Below are 24559 nucleotides of genomic sequence, written 5' to 3'. Positions count from 1 at the left end.
ATGAAGGTCCTGGAGTGGATTCAGGACTTGTTTCAGAGACTGATGTAGTTGTTTCTGATGTTTCTGTAGGTTTTGTTCTAGTGATAGATGTAGTGCTTGGTTGCTGTGATATAGATGTGATTGGTGTAGTTTCTTCTTGTGGTGTTCGTGTACTGAAAGTTGTTGGTGCTGTCTCTGTTGATAGAATGGATGGACTTGTTTCCTTAGGTGTTGTGCCTTCTGTAGCTATTGTGATCACAGGTGGTGTATTCGAAATAGTACTGATGGCTGAACTGGGAGTAAAAGGAGTATGTACTGATGTACTGCTTTCACCAATTGTAGATGGGGTAACCGATGGTAGTGTCGTTGTTTCACATTCCTCAGTTGTGGTAGTTTCAGTTGTGTGTATTTGTGTAGGAACAGAAGCATGAGTTACTGTTGTTAATGTACTTGTTGTTGATTTTGGTGTTTCACTACTTGCTATTGTAACAGTTGAAATTGAGGTAGATACTTTACTTGTTGTTGGAACATTTGTGGCAGAGGTCGACAATGGAGTTGATACACTCTTTGAGGATGTACTTATTGTTGTACTTGTGGGTTCTGCTGAAGATACTATACCTGTACTTGTACTGGGTGTAATGCCTGTTGTATTAGGTACTGTTTCATCAGTATGGCCTGTTATTGTAGTACTTACAGGTGTTGCTGGTGTACCCACACTTGAAAAGATAGTTGACATTTCAGGTGGAGTTGTAACAAGACTACTTGAAGGTGTTATACCTGTAGTTGATACTTCAGGAACTGGTGTAGAAGTTTCAACTGATGAAATTACTGTGACTGGAAGGGTAGTACCAACTGTTAGAGCAGAAGTGGTTGTTAAAGGAGAGCTTGACGTGAGACTGGGAGTAACGGTTGGTTGTGTTGGAGTACTACCTTCTTGAGTTGTTTGACTAACACTTCCAGTAACAATCACAACAGGTGTGGTACCTTCATCAGTCGATGAAGTAGTTGACTCCGGTGTTGATGGTGTTTGGTTGATTGTTGAGCTAACCTCTGTAAATGTAGATGGTGTAACACTTCCTGTTCGTTCACTGCTTGATCCAATGGTTGAAATCTTAACACTAGTTACAGTAGGCTTCAATGTAGTTTGTTCCTCTGATACTGTCGAAGTTGTTCTTTCTGAAGTTTGAGAGGTGCTTGTAACACTTACAGAAGTAGAAGTTGATGACAGTGATATTGAAGTATGTGATACTGAAGTTCCAGATGTAGATGAAGGTCCTGGAGTGGATTCTGGACTTGTTTCAGATACTGATGTAGTTTCATGTGAAGTCACTGTTGGACTTGTACCGGTTACAGATGTTGTACTTTGTTCCTTAGAAACAGAAGTGCCTGATACTGATGTTCCAGATGTAGATGAAGGTCCTGGAGTGGATTCTGGACTTGTTTCAGATATTGATGTAGTTTCATGTGAAGTCACTGTAGGACTTGTTCCGGTTACAGATGTTGTACTTGGTTCCTTAGAAACAGAAGTGCCTGATACTGATGTTCCAGATGTAGATGAAGGTCCTGGAGTGGATTCTGGACTTGTTTCAGATACTGATGTAGTTTCATGTGAAGTCACTGTTGGACTTGTACCGGTTACAGATGTTGTACTTGGTTCCTTAGAAACAGAAGTGCCTGATACTGATGTTCCAGATGTAGATGAAGGTCCTGGAGTGGATTCCGGACTTGTTTCAGATACTGATGTAGTTTCATGTGAAGTCACTGTAGGACTTGTACCGGTTACAGATGTTGTACTTTGTTCCTTAGAAACAGAAGTGCCTGATACTGATGTTCCAGATGTAGATGAAGGTCCATGAGTGGATTCAGGACTTGCTTCAGATACTGATGTAGTTTCATGTGAAGTCACTGTAGGACTTGTACCGGTTACAGATGTTGTACTTTGTTCCTTAGAAACAGAAGTGCCTGATACTGATGTTCCAGATGTAAATGAAGGTCCTGGAGTGGATTCGGGACTTGTTTCAGAGACTGATGTCATTGTTTCTGATGTTTCTGTAGGACTTGTACCAGTTACAGATGTTGTACTTGGTTCCTTAGAAACAGAAGTGCCTGATACTGATGTTCCAGATGTAGATGAAGGTCCTGGGGTGGATTCGGGACTTGTTTCAGATACTGATGTAGTTTCATGTAAAGTCACTGTAGGACTTGTACCGGTTACAGATGTTGTACTTTGTTCCTTAGAAACAGAAGTGCCTGATACTGATGTTCCAGATGTAAATGAAGGTCCTGGAGTAGAATACGGACTTGTTTCAGATACTGATGTAGATTCATGTGAAGTCACTGTTGGACTTGTACCGGTTACAGATGTTGTACTTGGTTCCTTAGAAACAGAAGTGCCTGATACTGATGTTCCAGATGTAGATGAAGGTCCTGGAGTGGATATTGGACTTGTTTCAGATACTGATGTAGTTTCATGTGAAGTCAATGTTGGACTTGTACCAGTAACTGATGTTGTACTTGGTTCCTTAGAAACAGAAGTGCCTGATACTGAAGTTTTAGATGTAGATGAAGGTCCTGGAGTGGATTCCGGACTTGTTTCAGATACTGATGTAGTTTCATGTGAAGTCACTGTAGGACTTGTACCGGTTACAGATGTTGTACTTTGTTCCTTAGAAACAGAAGTGCCTGATACTGATGTTCCAGATGTAAATGAAGGTCCTGGAGTAGATTCGGGACTTGTTTCAGAGACTGATGTAGTTGTTTCTGATGTTTCTGTAGGACTTGTACCGGTTACAGATGTTGTACTTGGTTCCTTAGAAACAGAAGTGCCTGATACTGATGTTCCAGATGTAGATGAAGGTCCTGGAGTGGATTCGGGACTTGTTTCAGATATTGATGTAGTTTCATGTGAAGTCACTGTAGGACTTGTTCCGGTTACAGATGTTGTACTTGGTTCCTTAGAAACAGAAGTGCCTGATACTGATGTTCCAGATGTAGATGAAGGTCCTGGAGTGGATATTGGACTTGTTTCAGATACTGATGTAGTTTCATGTGAAGTCACTGTTGGACTTGTACCGGATACAGATGTTGTACTTTGTTCCTTAGAAACAGAAGTGCCTGATACTGATGTTCCAGATGTAGATGAAGGTCCTGGAGTGGATATTGGACTTGTTTCAGATACTGATGTAGTTTCATGTGAAGTCAATGTTTGACTTGTACCGGTTACAGATGTTGTACTTGGTTCCTTAGAAACAGAAGTGCCTGATACTGATGTTTCAGATATTGATGTAGTTTCATGTGAAGTCACTGTAGGACTTGTTCCGGTTACAGATGTTGTACTTGGTTCCTTAGAAACAGAAGTGCCTGATACTGATGTTCCAGATGTAGATGAAGGTCCTGGAGTGGATTCGGGACTTGTTTCAGATATTGATGTAGTTTCATGTGAAGTCACTGTTGGACTTGTACCGGTTACAGATGTTGTACTTTGTTCCTTAGAAACAGAAGTGCCTGATACTGATGTTCCAGATGTAAATGAAGGTCCTGGAGTGGATTCCGGACTTGTTTCAGATACTGATGTAGTTTCATGTGAAGTCACTGTAGGACTTGTACCAGTTACTGATGTTGTACTTGGTTCCTTAGAAACAGAAGTGCCTGATACTGATGTTCCAGATGTAGATGAAGGTCCTGGAGTGGATTCCGGACTTGTTTCAGATACTGATGTAGTTTCTTGTGAAGTCAATGTTGGACTTGTACCAGTAACTGATGTTGTACTTGGTTCCTTAGAAACAGAAGTGCCTGATACTGATGTTCCAGATGTAGATGAAGGTCCTGGAGTGGATTCCGGACTTGTTTCAGATACTGATGTAGTTTCATGTGAAGTCACTGTAGGACTTGTACCGGTTACAGATGTTGTACTTTGTTCCTTAGAAACAGAAGTGCCTGATACTGATGTTCCAGATGTAGATGAAGGTCCATGAGTGGATTCAGGACTTGCTTCAGATACTGATGTAGTTTCATGTAAGGTCACTGTAGGACTTGTACCGATTACAGATGTTGTACTTTGTTCCTTAGAAACAGAAGTGCCTGATACTGATGTTCCAGATGTAAATGAAGGTCCTGGAGTGGATTCGGGACTTGTTTCAGATACTGATGTAGTTTCTTGTGAAGTCACTGTTGGACTTGTACCGGTTACAGATGTTGTACTTGGTTCCTTAGAAACAGAAGTGCCTGATACTGATGTTCCAGATGTAGATGAAGGTCCTGGAGTGGATTCCGGACTTGTTTCAGATACTGATGTAGTTTCATGTGAAGTCACTGTAGGACTTGTACCGGTTACAGATGTTGTACTTTGTTCCTTAGAAACAGAAGTGCCTGATACTGATGTTCCAGATGGAGATGAAGGTCCATGAGTGGATTCAGGACTTGCTTCAGATACTGATGTAGTTTCATGTGAAGTCACTGTAGGACTTGTACCGGTTACAGATGTTGTACTTTGTTCCTTAGAAACAGAAGTGCCTGATACTGATGTTCCAGATGTAAATGAAGGTCCTGGAGTGGATTCGGGACTTGTTTCAGAGACTGATGTCATTGTTTCTGATGTTTCTGTAGGACTTGTACCAGTTACAGATGTTGTACTTGGTTCCTTAGAAACAGAAGTGCCTGATACTGATGTTCCAGATGTAGATGAAGGTCCTGGGGTGGATTCGGGACTTGTTTCAGATACTGATGTAGTTTCATGTAAAGTCACTGTAGGACTTGTACCGGTTACAGATGTTGTACTTTGTTCCTTAGAAACAGAAGTGCCTGATACTGATGTTCCAGATGTAAATGAAGGTCCTGGAGAAGAATACGGACTTGTTTCAGATACTGATGTAGATTCATGTGAAGTCACTGTTGGACTTGTACCGGTTACAGATGTTGTACTTGGTTCCTTAGAAACAGAAGTGCCTGATACTGATGTTCCAGATGTAGATGAAGGTCCTGGAGTGGATATTGGACTTGTTTCAGATACTGATGTAGTTTCATGTGAAGTCAATGTTGGACTTGTACCAGTAACTGATGTTGTACTTGGTTCCTTAGAAACAGAAGTGCCTGATACTGAAGTTTTAGATGTAGATGAAGGTCCTGGAGTGGATTCCGGACTTGTTTCAGATACTGATGTAGTTTCATGTGAAGTCACTGTAGGACTTGTACCGGTTACAGATGTTGTACTTTGTTCCTTAGAAACAGAAGTGCCTGATACTGATGTTCCAGATGTAAATGAAGGTCCTGGAGTAGATTCGGGACTTGTTTCAGAGACTGATGTAGTTGTTTCTGATGTTTCTGTAGGACTTGTACCGGTTACAGATGTTGTACTTGGTTCCTTAGAAACAGAAGTGCCTGATACTGATGTTCCAGATGTAGATGAAGGTCCTGGAGTGGATTCCAGACTTGTTTCAGATATTGATGTAGTTTCATGTGAAGTCACTGTAGGACTTGTTCCGGTTACAGATGTTGTACTTGGTTCCTTAGAAACAGAAGTGCCTGATACTGATGTTCCAGATGTAGATGAAGGTCCTGGAGTGGATATTGGACTTGTTTCAGATACTGATGTAGTTTCATGTGAAGTCACTGTTGGACTTGTACCGGATACAGATGTTGTACTTTGTTCCTTAGAAACAGAAGTGCCTGATACTGATGTTCCAGATGTAGATGAAGGTCCTGGAGTGGATATTGGACTTGTTTCAGATACTGATGTAGTTTCATGTGAAGTCAATGTTTGACTTGTACCGGTTACAGATGTTGTACTTGGTTCCTTAGAAACAGAAGTGCCTGATACTGATGTTTCAGATATTGATGTAGTTTCATGTGAAGTCACTGTAGGACTTGTTCCGGTTACAGATGTTGTACTTGGTTCCTTAGAAACAGAAGTGCCTGATACTGATGTTCCAGATGTAGATGAAGGTCCTGGAGTGGATTCGGGACTTGTTTCAGATACTGATGTAGTTTCATGTGAAGTCACTGTTGGACTTGTACCGGTTACAGATGTTGTACTTTGTTCCTTAGAAACAGAAGTGCCTGATACTGATGTTCCAGATGTAAATGAAGGTCCTGGAGTGGATTCCGGACTTGTTTCAGATACTGATGTAGTTTCATGTGAAGTCACTGTAGGACTTGTACCAGTAACTGATGTTGTACTTGGTTCCTTAGAAACAGAAGTGCCTGATACTGATGTTCCAGATGTAGATGAAGGTCCTGGAGTGGATTCCGGACTTGTTTCAGATACTGATGTAGTTTCTTGTGAAGTCAATGTTGGACTTGTACCAGTTACTGATGTTGTACTTGGTTCCTTAGAAACAGAAGTGCCTGATACTGATGTTCCAGATGTAGATGAAGGTCCTGGAGTAGATACCGGACTTGTTTCAGATACTGATGTAGTCTCAGGTGAAGTCACTGTTGGACTTGTTCCGGTTACTGATGTTGTACTTGGTTCCTTAGAAACAGAAGTGCCTGATACTGATGTTCCAGATGTAGATGAAGGTCCTGGAGTGGATTCTGGACTTGTTTCAGATACTGATGTAGTTTCATGTGAAGTCACTGTAGGACTTGTACCAGTAACTGATGTTGTACTTGGTTCCTTAGAAACAGAAGTGCCTGATACTGATGTTCCAGATGTAGATGAAGGTCCTGGAGTAGATACCGGACTTGTTTCAGATACTGATGTAGTCTCAGGTGAAGTCACTGTTGGACTTGTTCCGGTTACTGATGTTGTACTTGGTTCCTTAGAAACAGAAGTGCCTGATACTGATGTTCCAGATGTAGATGAAGGTCCTGGAGTGGATTCGGGACTTGTTGCAGATCCTGATGTAGTTTCATGTGAAGTCACTGTAGGACTTGTACCGGTTACAGATGTTGTACTTTGTTCCTTAGAAACAGAAGTGCCTGATACTGATGTTCCAGATGTAGATGAAGGTCCTGGAGTGGATTTGGGACTTGTTTCAGAGACTGATGTAGTTTCATGTGAAGTCACTGTAGGACTTGTACCGGTTACAGATGTTGTACTTGGTTCCTTAGAAACAGAAGTGCCTGATACTGATGTTCCAGATGTAGATGAAGGTCCTGGAGTGGATTCAGGACTTGTTTCAGAGACTGATGTAGTTGTTTCTGATGTTTCTGTAGGTTTTGTTCTAGTGATAGATGTAGTGCTTGGTTGCTGTGATATAGATGTGATTGGTGTAGTTTCTTCTTGTGGTGTTTGTGTACTGAATGTTGTTGGTGCTGTCTCTGTTGATAGAATGGATGGACTTGTTTCCTTAGGTGTTGTGCCTTCTGTAGCTATTGTGATCACAGGTGGTGTATTCGAAATAGTACTGATGGCTGAACTGGGAGTAAAAGGAGTATGTACTGATGTACTGCTTTCACCAATTGTAGATGGGGTAACCGATGGTAGTGTCGTTGTTTCACATTCCTCAGTTGTGGTAGTTTCAGTTGTGTGTATTTGTGTAGGAACAGAAGCATGAGTTACTGTTGGTAATGTACTTGTTGTTGATTTTGGTGTTTCACTACTTGCTATTGTAACAGTTGAAATTGAGGTAGATACTTTACTTGTTGTTGGAACATTTGTGGCAGAGGTCGACAATGGAGTTGATACACTCTTTGAGGATGTACTTATTGTTGTACTTGTGGGTTCTGCTGAAGATACTATACCTGTACTTGTACTGGGTGTAATGCCTGTTGTATTAGGTACTGTTTCATCAGTATGGCCTGTTATTGTAGTACTTACAGGTGTTGCTGGTGTACCCACACTTGAAAAGATAGTTGACATTTCAGGTGGAGTTGTAACAAGACTACTTGAAGGTGTTATACCTGTAGTTGATACTTCAGGAACTGGTGTAGAAGTTTCAACTGATGAAATTACTGTGACTGGAAGGGTAGTACCAACTGTTAGAGCAGAAGTGGTTGTTAAAGGAGAGCTTGACGTGAGACTGGGAGTAACGGTTGGTTGTGTTGGAGTACTACCTTCTTGAGTTGTTTGACTAACACTTCCAGTAACAATCACAACAGGTGTGGTACCTTCATCAGTCGATGAAGTAGTTGACTCCGGTGTTGATGGTGTTTGGTTGATTGTTGAGCTAACCTCTGTAAATGTAGATGGTGTAACACTTCCTGTTCGTTCACTGCTTGATCCAATGGTTGAAATCTTAACACTAGTTACAGTAGGCTTCAATGTAGTTTGTTCCTCTGATACTGTCGAAGTTGTTCTTTCTGAAGTTTGAGAGGTGCTTGTAACACTTACAGAAGTAGAAGTTGATGTCAGTGATATTGAAGTATGTGATACTGAAGTTCCAGATGTAGATGAAGGTCCTGGAGTGGATTCTGGACTTGTTTCAGATACTGATGTAGTTTCATGTGAAGTCACTGTTGGACTTGTACCGGTTACAGATGTTGTACTTTGTTCCTTAGAAACAGAAGTGCCTGATACTGATGTTCCAGATGTAGATGAAGGTCCTGGAGTGGATTCTGGACTTGTTTCAGATATTGATGTAGTTTCATGTGAAGTCACTGTAGGACTTGTTCCGGTTACAGATGTTGTACTTGGTTCCTTAGAAACAGAAGTGCCTGATACTGATGTTCCAGATGTAGATGAAGGTCCTGGAGTGGATTCTGGACTTGTTTCAGATACTGATGTAGTTTCATGTGAAGTCACTGTTGGACTTGTACCGGTTACAGATGTTGTACTTGGTTCCTTAGAAACAGAAGTGCCTGATACTGATGTTCCAGATGTAGATGAAGGTCCTGGAGTGGATTCTGGACTTGTTTCAGATACTGATGTAGTTTCATGTGAAGTCACTGTAGGACTTGTACCGGTTACAGATGTTGTACTTTGTTCCTTAGAAACAGAAGTGCCTGATACTGATGTTCCAGATGTAGATGAAGGTCCATGAGTGGATTCAGGACTTGTTTCAGATACTGATGTAGTTTCATGTGAAGTCACTGTAGGACTTGTACCGGTTACAGATGTTGTACTTTGTTCCTTAGAAACAGAAGTGCCTGATACTGATGTTCCAGATGTAAATGAAGGTCCTGGAGTGGATTCGGGACTTGTTTCAGAGACTGATGTCATTGTTTCTGATGTTTCTGTAGGACTTGTACCAGTTACAGATGTTGTACTTGGTTCCTTAGAAACAGAAGTGCCTGATACTGATGTTCCAGATGTAGATGAAAGTCCTGGAGTGGATTCGGGACTTGTTTCAGATACTGATGTAGTTTCATGTAAAGTCACTGTAGGACTTGTACCGGTTACAGATGTTGTACTTTGTTCCTTAGAAACAGAAGTGCCTGATACTGATGTTCCAGATGTAAATGAAGGTCCTGGAGTAGAATACGGACTTGTTTCAGATACTGATGTAGATTCATGTGAAGTCACTGTTGGACTTGTACCGGTTACAGATGTTGTACTTGGTTCCTTAGAAACAGAAGTGCCTGATACTGATGTTCCAGATGTAGATGAAGGTCCTGGAGTGGATATTGGACTTGTTTCAGATACTGACGTAGTTTCATGTGAAGTCAATGTTGGACTTGTACCAGTAACTGATGTTGTACTTGGTTCCTTAGAAACAGAAGTGCCTGATACTGAAGTTTTAGATGTAGATGAAGGTCCTGGAGTGGATTTCGGACTTGTTTCAGATACTGATGTAGTTTCATGTGAAGTCACTGTAGGACTTGTACCGGTTACAGATGTTGTACTTTGTTCCTTAGAAACAGAAGTGCCTGATACTGATGTTCCAGATGTAAATGAAGGTCCTGGAGTGGATTCGGGACTTGTTTCAGAGACTGATGTAGTTGTTTCTGATGTTTCTGTAGGACTTGTACCGGTTACAGATGTTGTACTCTGTTCCTTAGAAACAGAAGTGCCTGATACTGATGTTCCAGATGTAGATGAAGGTCCTGGAGTGGATTCGGGACTTGTTTCAGATATTGATGTAGTTTCATGTGAAGTCACTGTAGGACTTGTTCCGGTTACAGATGTTGTACTTGGTTCCTTAGAAACAGAAGTGCCTGATACTGATGTTCCAGATGTAGATGAAGGTCCTGGAGTGGATATTGGACTTGTTTCAGATACTGATGTAGTTTCATGTGAAGTCACTGTTGGACTTGTACCGGATACAGATGTTGTACTTTGTTCCTTAGAAACAGAAGTGCCTGATACTGATGTTCCAGATGTAGATGAAGGTCCTGGAGTGGATATTGGACTTGTTTCAGATACTGATGTAGTTTCATGTGAAGTCAATGTTGGACTTGTACCCGTTACAGATGTTGTACTTGGTTCCTTAGAAACAGAAGTGCCTGATACTGAAGTTTCAGATGTAGATGAAGGTCCTGGAGTGGATTCGGGACTTGTTTCAGATACTGATGTAGTTTCATGTGAAGTCAATGTTTGACTTGTACCGGTTACAGATGTTGTACTTGGTTCCTTAGAAACAGAAGTGCCTGATACTGATGTTTCAGATATTGATGTAGTTTCATGTGAAGTCACTGTAGGACTTGTTCCGGTTACAGATGTTGTACTTGGTTCCTTAGAAACAGAAGTGCCTGATACTGATGTTCCAGATGTAGATGAAGGTCCTGGAGTGGATTCGGGACTTGTTTCAGATACTGATGTAGTTTCATGTGAAGTCACTGTTGGACTTGTACCGGTTACTGATGTTGTACTTTGTTCCTTAGAAACAGAAGTGCCTGATACTGATGTTCCAGATGTAAATGAAGGTCCTGGAGTGGATTCCGGACTTGTTTCAGATACTGATGTAGTTTCATGTGAAGTCACTGTAGGACTTGTACCAGTAACTGATGTTGTACTTGGTTCCTTAGAAACAGAAGTGCCTGATACTGATGTTCCAGATGTAGATGAAGGTCCTGGAGTAGATTCCGGACTTGTTTCAGATACTGATGTAGTTTCTTTTGAAGTCAATGTTGGACTTGTACCAGTTACTGATGTTGTACTTGGTTCCTTAGAAACAGAAGTGCCTGATACTGATGTTCCAGATGTAGATGAAGGTCCTGGAGTAGATTCCGGACTTGTTTCAGATACTGATATAGTTTCTTGTGAAGTCAATGTTGGACTTGTACCAGTTACTGATGTTGTACTTGGTTCCTTAGAAACAGAAGTGCCTGATACTGATGTTCTAGATGTAGATGAAGGTCCTGGAGTAGATACCGGACTTGTTTCAGATACTGATGTAGTCTCAGGTGAAGTCACTGTTGGACTTGTTCCAGTTACTGATGTTGTACTTGGTTCCTTAGAAACAGAAGTGCCTGATACTGATGTTCTAGATGTAGATGAAGGTCCTGGAGTGGATTCTGGACTTGTTTCAGATACTGATGTAGTTTCATGTGAAGTCACTGTTGGACTTGAACCAGTAACTGATGTTGTACTTTGTTCCTTAGAAACAGAAGTGCCTGATACTGATGTTCCAGATGTAGATGAAGGTCCTGGAGTGGATTCGGGACTTGTTTCAGATCCTGATGTAGTTTCATGTGAAGTCACTGTAGGACTTGTACCGGTTACAGATGTTGTACTTTGTTCCTTAGAAACAGAAGTGCCTGATACTGATGTTCCAGATGTAGATGAAGGTCCTGGAGTGGATTCTGGACTTGTTTCAGATACTGATGTAGTTGTTTCTGATGTTTCTGTAGGACTTGTACCGGTTACAGATGTTGTACTTGGTTCCTTAGAAACAGAAGTGCCTGATACTGATGTTCCAGATGTAGATGAAGGTCCTGGAGTGGATTCTGGACTTGTTTCAGATACTGATGTAGTTTCATGTGAAGTCACTGTTGGACTTGTACCGGTTACAGATGTTGTACTTTGTTCCTTAGAAACAGAAGTGCCTGATACTGATGTTCCAGATGTAGATGAAGGTCCTGGAGTGGATTCGGGACTTGTTTCAGATACTGATGTAGTTTCATGTGAAGTCACTGTAGGACTTGTACCAGTTACAGATGTTGTACTTTGTTCCTTAGAAACAGAAGTGCCTGATACTGATGTTCCAGATGTAAATGAAGGTCCTGGAGTGGATTCGGGACTTGTTTCAGATACTGATGTAGTTTCATGTGAAGTCACTGTAGGACTTGTTCCGGTTACTGATGTTGTACTTGGTTCCTTAGAAACAGAAGTGCCTGATACTGATGTTCCAGATGTAGATGAAGGTCCTGGAGTTGATTCCGGACTTGTTTCAGATACTGATGTAGTTTCTTGTGAAGTCAATGTTGGACTAGTACCAGTTACTGATGTTGTACTTGGTTCCTTAGAAACAGAAGTGCCTGATACTGATGTTCCAGATGTAGATGAAGGTCCTGGAGTAGATTCCAGACTTGTTTCAGATACTGATGTAGTCTCAGGTGAAGTCACTGTTGGACTTGTTCCGGTTACTGATGTTGTACTTGGTTCCTTAGAAACAGAAGTGCCTGATACTGATGTTCCAGATGTAGATGAAGGTCCTGGAGTAGATTCCAGACTTGTTTCAGATACTGATGTAGTCTCAGGTGAAGTCACTGTTGGACTTGTTCCGGTTACTGATGTTGTACTTGGTTCCTTAGAAACAGAAGTGCCTGATACTGATGTTCCAGATGTAGATGAAGGTCCTGGAGTGGATTCTGTACTTGTTTCAGATACTGATGTAGTTTCATGTGAAGTCACTGTAGGACTTGTACCAGTTACTGATGTTGTACTTGGTTCCTTAGAAACAGAAGTGCCTGATACTGATGTTCCAGATGTAGATGAAGGTCCTGGGGTAGATTCCGGACTTGTTTCAGATACTGATGTAGTTTCTTGTGAAGTCAATGTTGGACTTGTTCCAGTTACTGATGTTGTACTTGGTTCCTTAGAAACAGAAGTGCCTGATACTGATGTTCCAGATGTAGATGAAGGTCCTGGAGTGGATTCTGTACTTGTTTCAGATACTGATGTAGTTTCATGTGAAGTCAATGTTGGACTTGTTCCGGTTAAAGATGTTGTACTTTGTTCCTTAGAAACAGAAGTGCCTGATACTGATGTTCTAGATGTAGATGAAGGTCCTGGAGTGGATTCTGGACTTGTTTCAGATACTGATGTAGTTTCATGTGAAGTCACTGTAGGACTTGAACCAGTAACTGATGTTGTACTTTGTTCCTTAGAAACAGAAGTGCCTGATACTGATGTTCCAGATGTAGATGAAGGTCCTGGAGTGGATTCGGGACTTGTTTCAGATCCTGATGTAGTTTCATGTGAAGTCACTGTAGGACTTGTACCGGTTACAGATGTTGTACTTTGTTCCTTAGAAACAGAAGTGCCTGATACTGATGTTCCAGATGTAGATGAAGGTCCTGGAGTGGATTCTGGACTTGTTTCAGATACTGATGTAGTTGTTTCTGATGTTTCTGTAGGACTTGTACCGGTTACAGATGTTGTACTTGGTTCCTTAGAAACAGAAGTGCCTGATACTGATGTTCCAGATGTAGATGAAGGTCCTGGAGTGGATTCTGGACTTGTTTCAGATACTGATGTAGTTTCATGTGAAGTCACTGTTGGACTTGTACCGGTTACAGATGTTGTACTTTGTTCCTTAGAAACAGAAGTGCCTGATACTGATGTTCCAGATGTAGATGAAGGTCCTGGAGTGGATTCAGGACTTGTTTCAGATACTGATGTAGTTTCATGTGAAGTCACTGTAGGACTTGTACCGGTTACAGATGTTGTACTTTGTTCCTTAGAAACAGAAGTGCCTGATACTGATGTTCCAGATGTAAATGAAGGTCCTGGAGTGGATTCGGGACTTGTTTCAGATACTGATGTAGATTCATGTGAAGTCACTGTAGGACTTGTTCCGGTTACTGATGTTGTACTTGGTTCCTTAGAAACAGAAGTGCCTGATACTGATGTTCCAGATGTAGATGAAGGTCCTGGAGTTGATTCCGGACTTGTTTCAGATACTGATGTAGTTTCTTGTGAAGTCAATGTTGGACTTGTACCAGTTACTGATGTTGTACTTGGTTCCTTAGAAACAGAAGTGCCTGATACTGATGTTCCAGATGTAGATGAAGGTCCTGGAGTAGATTCCAGACTTGTTTCAGATACTGATGTAGTCTCAGGTGAAGTCACTGTTGGACTTGTTCCGGTTACTGATGTTGTACTTGGTTCCTTAGAAACAGAAGTGCCTGATACTGATGTTCCAGATGTAGATGAAGGTCCTGGAGTAGATTCCAGACTTGTTTCAGATACTGATGTAGTCTCAGGTGAAGTCACTGTTGGACTTGTTCCGGTTACTGATGTTGTACTTGGTTCCTTAGAAACAGAAGTGCCTGATACTGATGTTCCAGATGTAGATGAAGGTCCTGGAGTGGATTCTGTACTTGTTTCAGATACTGATGTAGTTTCATGTGAAGTCACTGTAGGACTTGTACCAGTTACTGATGTTGTACTTGGTTCCTTAGAAACAGAAGTGCCTGATACTGATGTTCCAGATGTAGATGAAGGTCCTGGAGTGGATTCCGGACTTGTTTCAGATACTGATGTAGTTTCATGTGAAGTCACTGTTGGACTTGTACCGGTTACAGATGTTGTACTTTGTTCCTTAGAAACAGAAGTGCCTGATACTGATGTTCCAGATGTAGATGAAGGTCCTGGAGTGGATTCGGGACTTGTTTCAGATACTGATGTAGTTTCATGTGAAGTCACTGTAGGACTTGTACCGGTTACAGATGTTGTACTTTGTTCCTTAGAAACAGAAGTGCCTGATACTGATGTTCCAGATGTAAATGAAGTTCCTGGAGTGGATTCGGGACTTGTTTCAGATACTGATGTAGTTTCATGTGAAGTCACTGTTGGACTTGTACCGGTTACTGATGTTGTACTTGGTTCCTTAGAAACAGAAGTGCCTGATACTGATGTTCCAGATGTAAATGAAGGTCCTGGAGTGGATTCGGGACTTGTTTCAGATACTGATGTAGTTTCATGTGAAGTCACTGTAGGACTTGTACCGGTTACTGATGTTGTACTTGGTTCCTTAGAAACAGAAGTGCCTGATACTGATGTTCCAGATGTAGATGAAGGTCCTGGAGTAGATTCCGGACTTGTTTCAGATACTGATGTAGTTTCTTGTGAAGTCATTATTGGACTTGTACCAGTTACTGATGTTGTACTTGGTTCCTTAGAAACAGAAGTGCCTGATACTGATGTTCCAGATGTAGATGAAGGTCCTGGAGTGGATTCCGGACTTGTTTCAGATACTGATGTAGTTTCTTGTGAAGTCAATGTTGGACTGGTACCAGTTACTGATGTTGTACTTGGTTCCTTAGAAACAGAAGTGCCTGATACTGATGTTCCAGATGTAAATGAAGGTCCTGGAGTAGATTCCAGACTTGTTTCAGATACTGATGTAGTCTCAGGTGAAGTCACTGTTGGACTTGTACCGGTTACAGATGTTGTACTTGGTTCCTTAGAAACAGAAGTGCCTGATACTGATGTTCCAGATGTAGATGAAGTTCCTGGAGTGGATTCTTTACTTGTTTCAGATACTGATGTAGTTTCATGTGAAGTCAATGATGGACTTGTTCCGGTTACAGATGTTGTACTTTGTTCCTTAGAAAAAGAAGTGCCTGATACTGATGTTCCAGATGTAAATGAAGGTCCTGGAGTAGATTCCGGACTTGTTTCAGATACTGATGTAGTTTCATGTGAAGTCACTGTAGGACTTGCACCAGTTACTGATGTTGTACTTGGTTCCTTAGAAACAGAAGTGCCTGATACTGATGTTCCAGATGTAGATGAAGGTCCTGGAGTAGATTCCAGACTTGTTTCAGATACTGATGTAGTTTCTTGTGAAGTCAATGTTGGACTTGTTCCAGTTACTGATGTTGTACTTGGTTCCTTAGAAACAGAAGTGCCTGATACTGATGTTCCAGATGTAGATGAAGGTCCTGGAGTGGATTCTGTACTTGTTTCAGATACTGATGTAGTTTCATGTGAAGTCAATGATGGACTTGTTCCGGTTAAAGATGTTGTACTTTGTTCCTTAGAAACAGAAGTGCCTGATACTGATGTTCCAGATGTAGATGAAGGTCCTGGAGTAGATTCCGGACTTGTTTCAGATACTGATGTAGTCTCAGGTGAAGTCACTGTTGGACTTGTTCCGGTTACTGATGTTGTACTTGGTTCCTTAGAAACAGAAGTGCCTGATACTGATGTTCCAGATGTAGATGAAGGTCCTGGAGTTGATTCCGGACTTGTTTCAGATACTGATGTAGTTTCATGTGAAGTCACTGTATGACTTGTACCAGTAACTGATGTTGTACTTGGTTCCTTAGAAACAGAAGTGCCTGATACTGATGTTCCAGATGTAGATGAAGGTCCTGAAGTGGATTCGGGACTTGTTTCAGATACTGATGTAGTTTCATGTGAAGTCACTGTTGGACTTGTACCGGTTACAGATGTTGTACTTTGTTCCTTAGAAACAGAAGTGCCTGATACTGATGTTCCAGATGTAGATGAAGGTCCTGGAGTAGATTCGAGACTTGTTTCAGAGACTGATGTAGTTGTTTCTGATGTTTCTGTAGGACTTGTACCGGTTACAGATGTTGTACTTGGTTCCTTAGAAACAGAAGTGCCTGATACTGATGTTCCAGATGTAGATGAAGGTCCTGGAGTGGATTCGGGACTTGTTTCAGAGACTGATGTAGTTGTTTCTGATGTTTCTGTAGGTTTTGTTCTAGTGATAGATGTAGTGCTTGGTTGCTGTGATATAGATGTGAATGGTGTAGTTCCTTCTTGTGGTGTTCGTGTGCTGAAAGTTGTTGGTGCTGTCTCTGTTGATAGAATGGATGGACTTGTTTCCTTAGGTGTTGTGCCTTCTGTAGCTATTGTGATCACAGGTGGTGTATTCGAAATAGTACTGATGGTTGAACTGGGAGTAAAAGGAGTATGTGTTGATGTACTGCTTTCACCAATGGTAGATGGGGTAACCGATGGTAGTGTCGTTGTTTCACATTCCTCAGTTGTTGTAGTTTCAGTTGTGTGTATTTGTGTAGGAACAGAAGCAAGAGTTAATGTTGTTAATGTACTTGTTGATATTGGTGTTTCACTACTTGCTATTGTAACAGTTGAAATTGAGGTAGATACTTTACTTGTTGTTGGAACATTTGTGACAGAGGTCGACAATGGAGTTGATACACTCTTCGAGGATGTACTTTTTGTTGTACTTGTGGGTTCTGCTGAAGATACTATACCTGTACTTGTACTGGGTGTAATGCCTGTTGTATTAGGTACTGTTTCATCAGTATGGCCTGTTATTGTAGTACTTACAGGTGTTGCTGGTGTACCCACACTTGAAATGATAGTTGACATTTCAGGTGGAGCTGTAACAAAACTACTTGAAGGTGTCATACCTGTAGTTGTTACTTCAGGAACTGGTGTAGAAGTTTCAACTGATGAAATTACTGTGACTGGAAGGGTAGTACCAACTGTTAGAGCAGAAGTGGTTGTTAAAGGAGAGCTTGACGTGAGACTGGGAGTAACGGTTGGTTGTGTTGGAGTACTACCTTCTTGAGTTGTTTGACTAACACTTCCAGTAACAATCACAACAGGTGTGGTACCTTCATCAGTCGATGAAGTAGTTGACTCCGGTGTTGATGGTGTTTGGTTGATTGTTGAGCTAAACTCTGTAAATGTAGATGGTGTAACACTTCCTGTTTGTTCGCTGCTTGATCCAATAGTCGAAATCTTAATACTAGTTACAGTAGGCTTCAATGTAGTTTGTTCCTTTGATACTGTCGAAGTTGTTCTTTCATGTGAAGTTTGAGTAGGACTTGTACTGGTTACAGATGTTGTACTTGGTTCCTTAGAAACAGAAGTGCCTGATACTGATGTTCCAGATGTAGATGAAGGTCCCGGAGTGGATTCCGGACTTGTTTCAGATACTGATGTAGTTTCATGTGAAGTCACTGTAGGACTTGTACCGGTTACTGATGTTGTACTTGGTTCCTTAGAAACAGAAGTGCCTGATACTGATGTTCCAGATGTAGATGAAGGTCCTGGAGTGGATTCGGGACTTGTTTCAGATACTGATGTAGTTTCTTGTGAAGTCAATGTTGGACTTGTACCAGTAACTGATGTCGTACTTGGTTCCTTAGAAACAGAAGTGCCTGATACTGATGTTCCAGATGTAGATCCTGGAGTGGATTCCGGATTTGTTTCAGATACTGATGTAGTTTCATGTGAAGTCACTGTAGGACTTGTACCGGCTACAGATGTTGTACTTGTTTCCTTAGAAACAGAAGTGCCTGATACTGATGTTCCAGATGTAGATGAAGGTCCTGGAGTGGATTTGGGACTTGTTTCAGATACTGATGTAGTTTCATGTGAAGTCAATGTTGGACTTGTACCGGTTACAGATGTTGTACTTGGTTCCTTAGAAACAGAAGTGCCTGATACTGATGTTCCAGATGTAGATGAAGGTCCTGGAGTGGATTCGGGACTTATTTCAGTTACTGATGTAGTTTCATGTGAAGTCACTGTTGGACTTGTACCGGTTACAGATGTTGTACTTTGTTCCTTAGAAACAGAAGTGCCTGATACTGATGTTCCAGATGTAGATGAAGGTCCTGGAGTGGATTCGGGACTTGTTTCAGATACTGATGTAGTTTCATGTGAAGTCACTGTAGGACTTGTACCGGTTACAGATGTTGTACTTTGTTCCTTAGAAACAGAAGTGCCTGATACTGATGTTCCAGATGTAAATGAAGTTCCTGGAGTGGATTCGGGACTTGTTTCAGATACTGATGTAGTTTCATGTGAAGTCACTGTTGGACTTGTACCGGTTACTGATGTTGTACTTGGTTCCTTAGAAACAGAAGTGCCTGATACTGATGTTCCAGATGTAGATGAAGGTCCTGGAGTGGATTCGGGACTTGTTTCAGATACTGATGTAGTTTCATGTGAAGTCACTGTAGGACTTGTACCGGTTACTGATGTTGTACTTGGTTCCTTAGAAACAGAAGTGCCTGATACTGATGTTCCAGATGTAGATGAAGGTCCTGGAGTAGATTCGAGACTTGTTTCAGATACTGATGTAGTTTCTTGTGAAGTCAATATTGGACTTGTACCAGTTACTGATGTTGTACTTGGTTCCTTAGAAACAGAAGTGCCTGATACTGATGTTCCAGATGTAGATGAAGGTCCTGGAGTGGATTCCGGACTTGTTTCAGATACTGATGTAGTTTCTTGTGAAGTCAATGTTGGACTGGTACCAGTTACTGATGTTGTACTTGGTTCCTTAGAAACAGAAGTGCCTGATACTGATGTTCCAGATGTAAATGAAGGTCCTGGAGTAGATTCCAGACTTGTTTCAGATACTGATGTAGTCTCAGGTGAAGTCACTGTTGGACTTGTACCGGTTACAGATGTTGTACTTGGTTCCTTAGAAACAGAAGTGCCTGATACTGATGTTCCAGATGTAGATGAAGTTCCTGGAGTGGATTCTTTACTTGTTTCAGATACTGATGTAGTTTCATGTGAAGTCAATGATGGACTTGTTCCGGTTACAGATGTTGTACTTTGTTCCTTAGAAAAAGAAGTGCCTGATACTGATGTTCCAGATGTAAATGAAGGTCCTGGAGTAGATTCCGGACTTGTTTCAGATACTGATGTAGTTTCATGTGAAGTCACTGTAGGACTTGCACCAGTTACTGATGTTGTACTTGGTTCCTTAGAAACAGAAGTGCCTGATACTGATGTTCCAGATGTAGATGAAGGTCCTGGAGTAGATTCCAGACTTGTTTCAGATACTGATGTAGTTTCTTGTGAAGTCAATGTTGGACTTGTTCCAGTTACTGATGTTGTACTTGGTTCCTTAGAAACAGAAGTGCCTGATACTGATGTTCCAGATGTAGATGAAGGTCCTGGAGTGGATTCTGTACTTGTTTCAGATACTGATGTAGTTTCATGTGAAGTCAATGATGGACTTGTTCCGGTTAAAGATGTTGTACTTTGTTCCTTAGAAACAGAAGTGCCTGATACTGATGTTCCAGATGTAGATGAAGGTCCTGGAGTAGATTCCGGACTTGTTTCAGATACTGATGTAGTCTCAGGTGAAGTCACTGTTGGACTTGTTCCGGTTACTGATGTTGTACTTGGTTCCTTAGAAACAGAAGTGCCTGATACTGATGTTCCAGATGTAGATGAAGGTCCTGGAGTTGATTCCGGACTTGTTTCAGATACTGATGTAGTTTCATGTGAAGTCACTGTATGACTTGTACCAGTAACTGATGTTGTACTTGGTTCCTTAGAAACAGAAGTGCCTGATACTGATGTTCCAGATGTAGATGAAGGTCCTGAAGTGGATTCGGGACTTGTTTCAGATACTGATGTAGTTTCATGTGAAGTCACTGTTGGACTTGTACCGGTTACAGATGTTGTACTTTGTTCCTTAGAAACAGAAGTGCCTGATACTGATGTTCCAGATGTAGATGAAGGTCCTGGAGTAGATTCGAGACTTGTTTCAGAGACTGATGTAGTTGTTTCTGATGTTTCTGTAGGACTTGTACCGGTTACAGATGTTGTACTTGGTTCCTTAGAAACAGAAGTGCCTGATACTGATGTTCCAGATGTAGATGAAGGTCCTGGAGTGGATTCGGGACTTGTTTCAGAGACTGATGTAGTTGTTTCTGATGTTTCTGTAGGTTTTGTTCTAGTGATAGATGTAGTGCTTGGTTGCTGTGATATAGATGTGAATGGTGTAGTTCCTTCTTGTGGTGTTCGTGTGCTGAAAGTTGTTGGTGCTGTCTCTGTTGATAGAATGGATGGACTTGTTTCCTTAGGTGTTGTGCCTTCTGTAGCTATTGTGATCACAGGTGGTGTATTCGAAATAGTACTGATGGTTGAACTGGGAGTAAAAGGAGTATGTGTTGATGTACTGCTTTCACCAATGGTAGATGGGGTAACCGATGGTAGTGTCGTTGTTTCACATTCCTCAGTTGTTGTAGTTTCAGTTGTGTGTATTTGTGTAGGAACAGAAGCAAGAGTTAATGTTGTTAATGTACTTGTTGATATTGGTGTTTCACTACTTGCTATTGTAACAGTTGAAATTGAGGTAGATACTTTACTTGTTGTTGGAACATTTGTGACAGAGGTCGACAATGGAGTTGATACACTCTTCGAGGATGTACTTTTTGTTGTACTTGTGGGTTCTGCTGAAGATACTATACCTGTACTTGTACTGGGTGTAATGCCTGTTGTATTAGGTACTGTTTCATCAGTATGGCCTGTTATTGTAGTACTTACAGGTGTTGCTGGTGTACCCACACTTGAAATGATAGTTGACATTTCAGGTGGAGCTGTAACAAAACTACTTGAAGGTGTCATACCTGTAGTTGTTACTTCAGGAACTGGTGTAGAAGTTTCAACTGATGAAATTACTGTGACTGGAAGGGTAGTACCAACTGTTAGAGCAGAAGTGGTTGTTAAAGGAGAGCTTGACGTGAGACTGGGAGTAACGGTTGGTTGTGTTGGAGTACTACCTTCTTGAGTTGTTTGACTAACACTTCCAGTAACAATCACAACAGGTGTGGTACCTTCATCAGTCGATGAAGTAGTTGACTCCGGTGTTGATGGTGTTTGGTTGATTGTTGAGCTAAACTCTGTAAATGTAGATGGTGTAACACTTCCTGTTTGTTCGCTGCTTGATCCAATAGTCGAAATCTTAATACTAGTTACAGTAGGCTTCAATGTAGTTTGTTCCTTTGATACTGTCGAAGTTGTTCTTTCATGTGAAGTTTGAGTAGGACTTGTACTGGTTACAGATGTTGTACTTGGTTCCTTAGAAACAGAAGTGCCTGATACTGATGTTCCAGATGTAGATGAAGGTCCCGGAGTGGATTCCGGACTTGTTTCAGATACTGATGTAGTTTCATGTGAAGTCACTGTAGGACTTGTACCGGTTACTGATGTTGTACTTGGTTCCTTAGAAACAGAAGTGCCTGATACTGATGTTCCAGATGTAGATGAAGGTCCTGGAGTGGATTCGGGACTTGTTTCAGATACTGATGTAGTTTCTTGTGAAGTCAATGTTGGACTTGTACCAGTAACTGATGTCGTACTTGGTTCCTTAGAAACAGAAGTGCCTGATACTGATGTTCCAGATGTAGATCCTGGAGTGGATTCCGGATTTGTTTCAGATACTGATGTAGTTTCATGTGAAGTCACTGTAGGACTTGTACCGGCTACAGATGTTGTACTTGTTTCCTTAGAAACAGAAGTGCCTGATACTGATGTTCCAGATGTAGATGAAGGTCCTGGAGTGGATTTGGGACTTGTTTCAGATACTGATGTAGTTTCATGTGAAGTCAATGTTGGACTTGTACCGGTTACAGATGTTGTACTTGGTTCCTTAGAAACAGAAGTGCCTGATACTGATGTTCCAGATGTAGATGAAGGTCCTGGAGTGGATTCGGGACTTATTTCAGTTACTGATGTAGTTTCATGTGAAGTCACTGTTGGACTTGTACCGGTTACAGATGTTGTACTTGGTTCCTTAGAAACAGAAGTGCCTGATACTGATGTTCCAGATGTAGATCCTGGAGTGGATTCCGGATTTGTTTTAGATACTGATGTAGTTTCATGTGAAGTCACTGTAGGACTTGTACCGGTTACAGATGTTGTACTTGGTTCCTTAGAAACAGAAGTGCCTGATACTGATGTTCCAGACGTAGATGAAGGTCCTGGAGTGGATTCGGGACTTGTTTCAGATACTGATGTAGTTTCTTGTGAAGTCAATGTTGGACTTGTACCAGTAACTGATGTTGTACTTGGTTCCTTAGAAACAGAAGTGCCTGATACTGATGTTCCAGATGTAGATCCTGGAGTGGATTCCGGATTTGTTTCAGATACTGATGTAGTTTCATGTGAAGTCACTGTAGGACTTGTACCGGCTACAGATGTTGTACTTGTTTCCTTAGAAACAGAAGTGCCTGATACTGATGTTCCAGATGTAGATGAAGGTCCTGGAGTGGATTTGGGACTTGTTTCAGATACTGATGTAGTTTCATGTGAAGTCAATGTTGGACTTGTACCGGTTACAGATGTTGTACTTGGTTCCTTAGAAACAGAAGTGCCTGATACTGATGTTCCAGATGTAGATGAAGGTCCTGGAGTGGATTCGGGACTTATTTCAGTTACTGATGTAGTTTCATGTGAAGTCACTGTTGGACTTGTACCGGTTACAGATGTTGTACTTGGTTCCTTAGAAACAGAAGTGCCTGATACTGATGTTCCAGATGTAGATCCTGGAGTGGATTCCGGATTTGTTTTAGATACTGATGTAGTTTCATGTGAAGTCACTGTAGGACTTGTACCGGTTACAGATGTTGTACTTGGTTCCTTAGAAACAGAAGTGCCTGATACTGATGTTCCAGATGTAGATGACGGTCCTGGAGTGGATTCGGGACTTGTTTCAGATACTGATGTAGTTTCATGTGAAGTCACTGTAGGACTTGTACCGGTTACAGATGTTGTACTTGGTTCCTTAGAAACTGAAGTGCCTGATACTGATGTTCCAGATGTAGATGAAGGTCCTGGGGTGGATTCTGTTTTAGATACCGATGTTGTCTCATGTGATGTCATTGTAGTACTTATCTTGTTGATAGTTGTACTTAGCTCTGGTGAGGGACTACTTGAAAGTGATGTCCCTGGACTGAAATGGCTAGGAGAGAATGGGGAAGATGGAGTTTGTGATGTACTCGTCGATGCTCGGCTGGTGAATGATGTGCCTTTTGGGGATGTTTGGGTAAAGGATATCGGGGATGTCAGCGTAAAAGTAGCTGGTGACGTTTCAGAAATACTAGTAAAAGAAGTCAAGGTAAATGAAGGGGAAGTTGATGTTGATGATGATGTTGAGGATGATGTTGATCTTGTAGAAGTTGATACCAAGCTGGACGGTGAAGGGGTGTTGTATTCTTCAGTTGCTGTTGATGTTCGTATCCCTGTGAGGATATACATTGAGAAATATACAGAAAATAAACAGAAATCACCAGAGGATCACACAAACAAATCAGAACCATGTGTACAACAGTTTGCATCCCACTCTCACCAGCAGAATAGGTGACAGCGTTCTCTTTACTGCGGTACATATCACAAGATAACCATGCAGGGGCACTTTCAACTGCAATTTGTCTATAGATGCTAGTAATTGGCTCTATACACTTCCCAAATAATGAAAGTATCATTATCAAATATGATTTAACAGCAACGGTTTGTAGGGTAGGTAAGAGAATGGAAATTATAGCCCAGTTTACCTTGTTACCAAAGGCAGCTTTGCATGGGATGCTACTGCTTCATTTTACTGATGATGTTAACTACTGAAGCCATAAAGAAAACCTTGCCTTAGTAATGGACATCATAAATGGGTAAAATGGTTAAAATGGTTTAAAAGAATATAGAGCAAAGAAATTAAAGTTTCCAATATTAAAGATGATCACTGATGATGAAGTGGATTATGCATGAAAAGAATGTTGCCTTGCCTTGTTGTGGTTCGGTTTTCACGGGTCCTGTTAGAGTCACGACAGGTGCTAAAGTACTTGA

General features: G+C 41.3%; 1 protein-coding gene across 1 annotated transcript; it reads right to left on the bottom strand.

Annotated features, from left to right (window-relative positions):
- Positions 1–1113: 1113 nt before the first annotated feature.
- On the bottom strand, positions 1114–24492 carry LOC139984576 (uncharacterized). The gene is made up of 3 exons (XM_071998517.1): positions 8891–24492; positions 4018–8860; positions 1114–1181 (listed from the first exon to the last, which is right to left on the bottom strand). Exons 1-3 carry the CDS (start codon positions 23975–23977, stop codon positions 1114–1116), a joined length of 19998 nt encoding a protein of 6665 aa, XP_071854618.1. The 5' UTR covers positions 23978–24492.
- Between the last annotated feature and the right edge of the window lie 67 nt (positions 24493–24559).

Source organism: Apostichopus japonicus, chromosome 17 (genome assembly GCF_037975245.1).
Source record: "Apostichopus japonicus isolate 1M-3 chromosome 17, ASM3797524v1, whole genome shotgun sequence".
Classification (NCBI taxonomy): Eukaryota; Metazoa; Echinodermata; class Holothuroidea; order Aspidochirotida; family Stichopodidae; genus Apostichopus; species Apostichopus japonicus.
The sequence above is the reverse complement of the archived record's forward strand: the minus strand, read 5'-3'. Positions and strand labels throughout refer to the sequence as shown.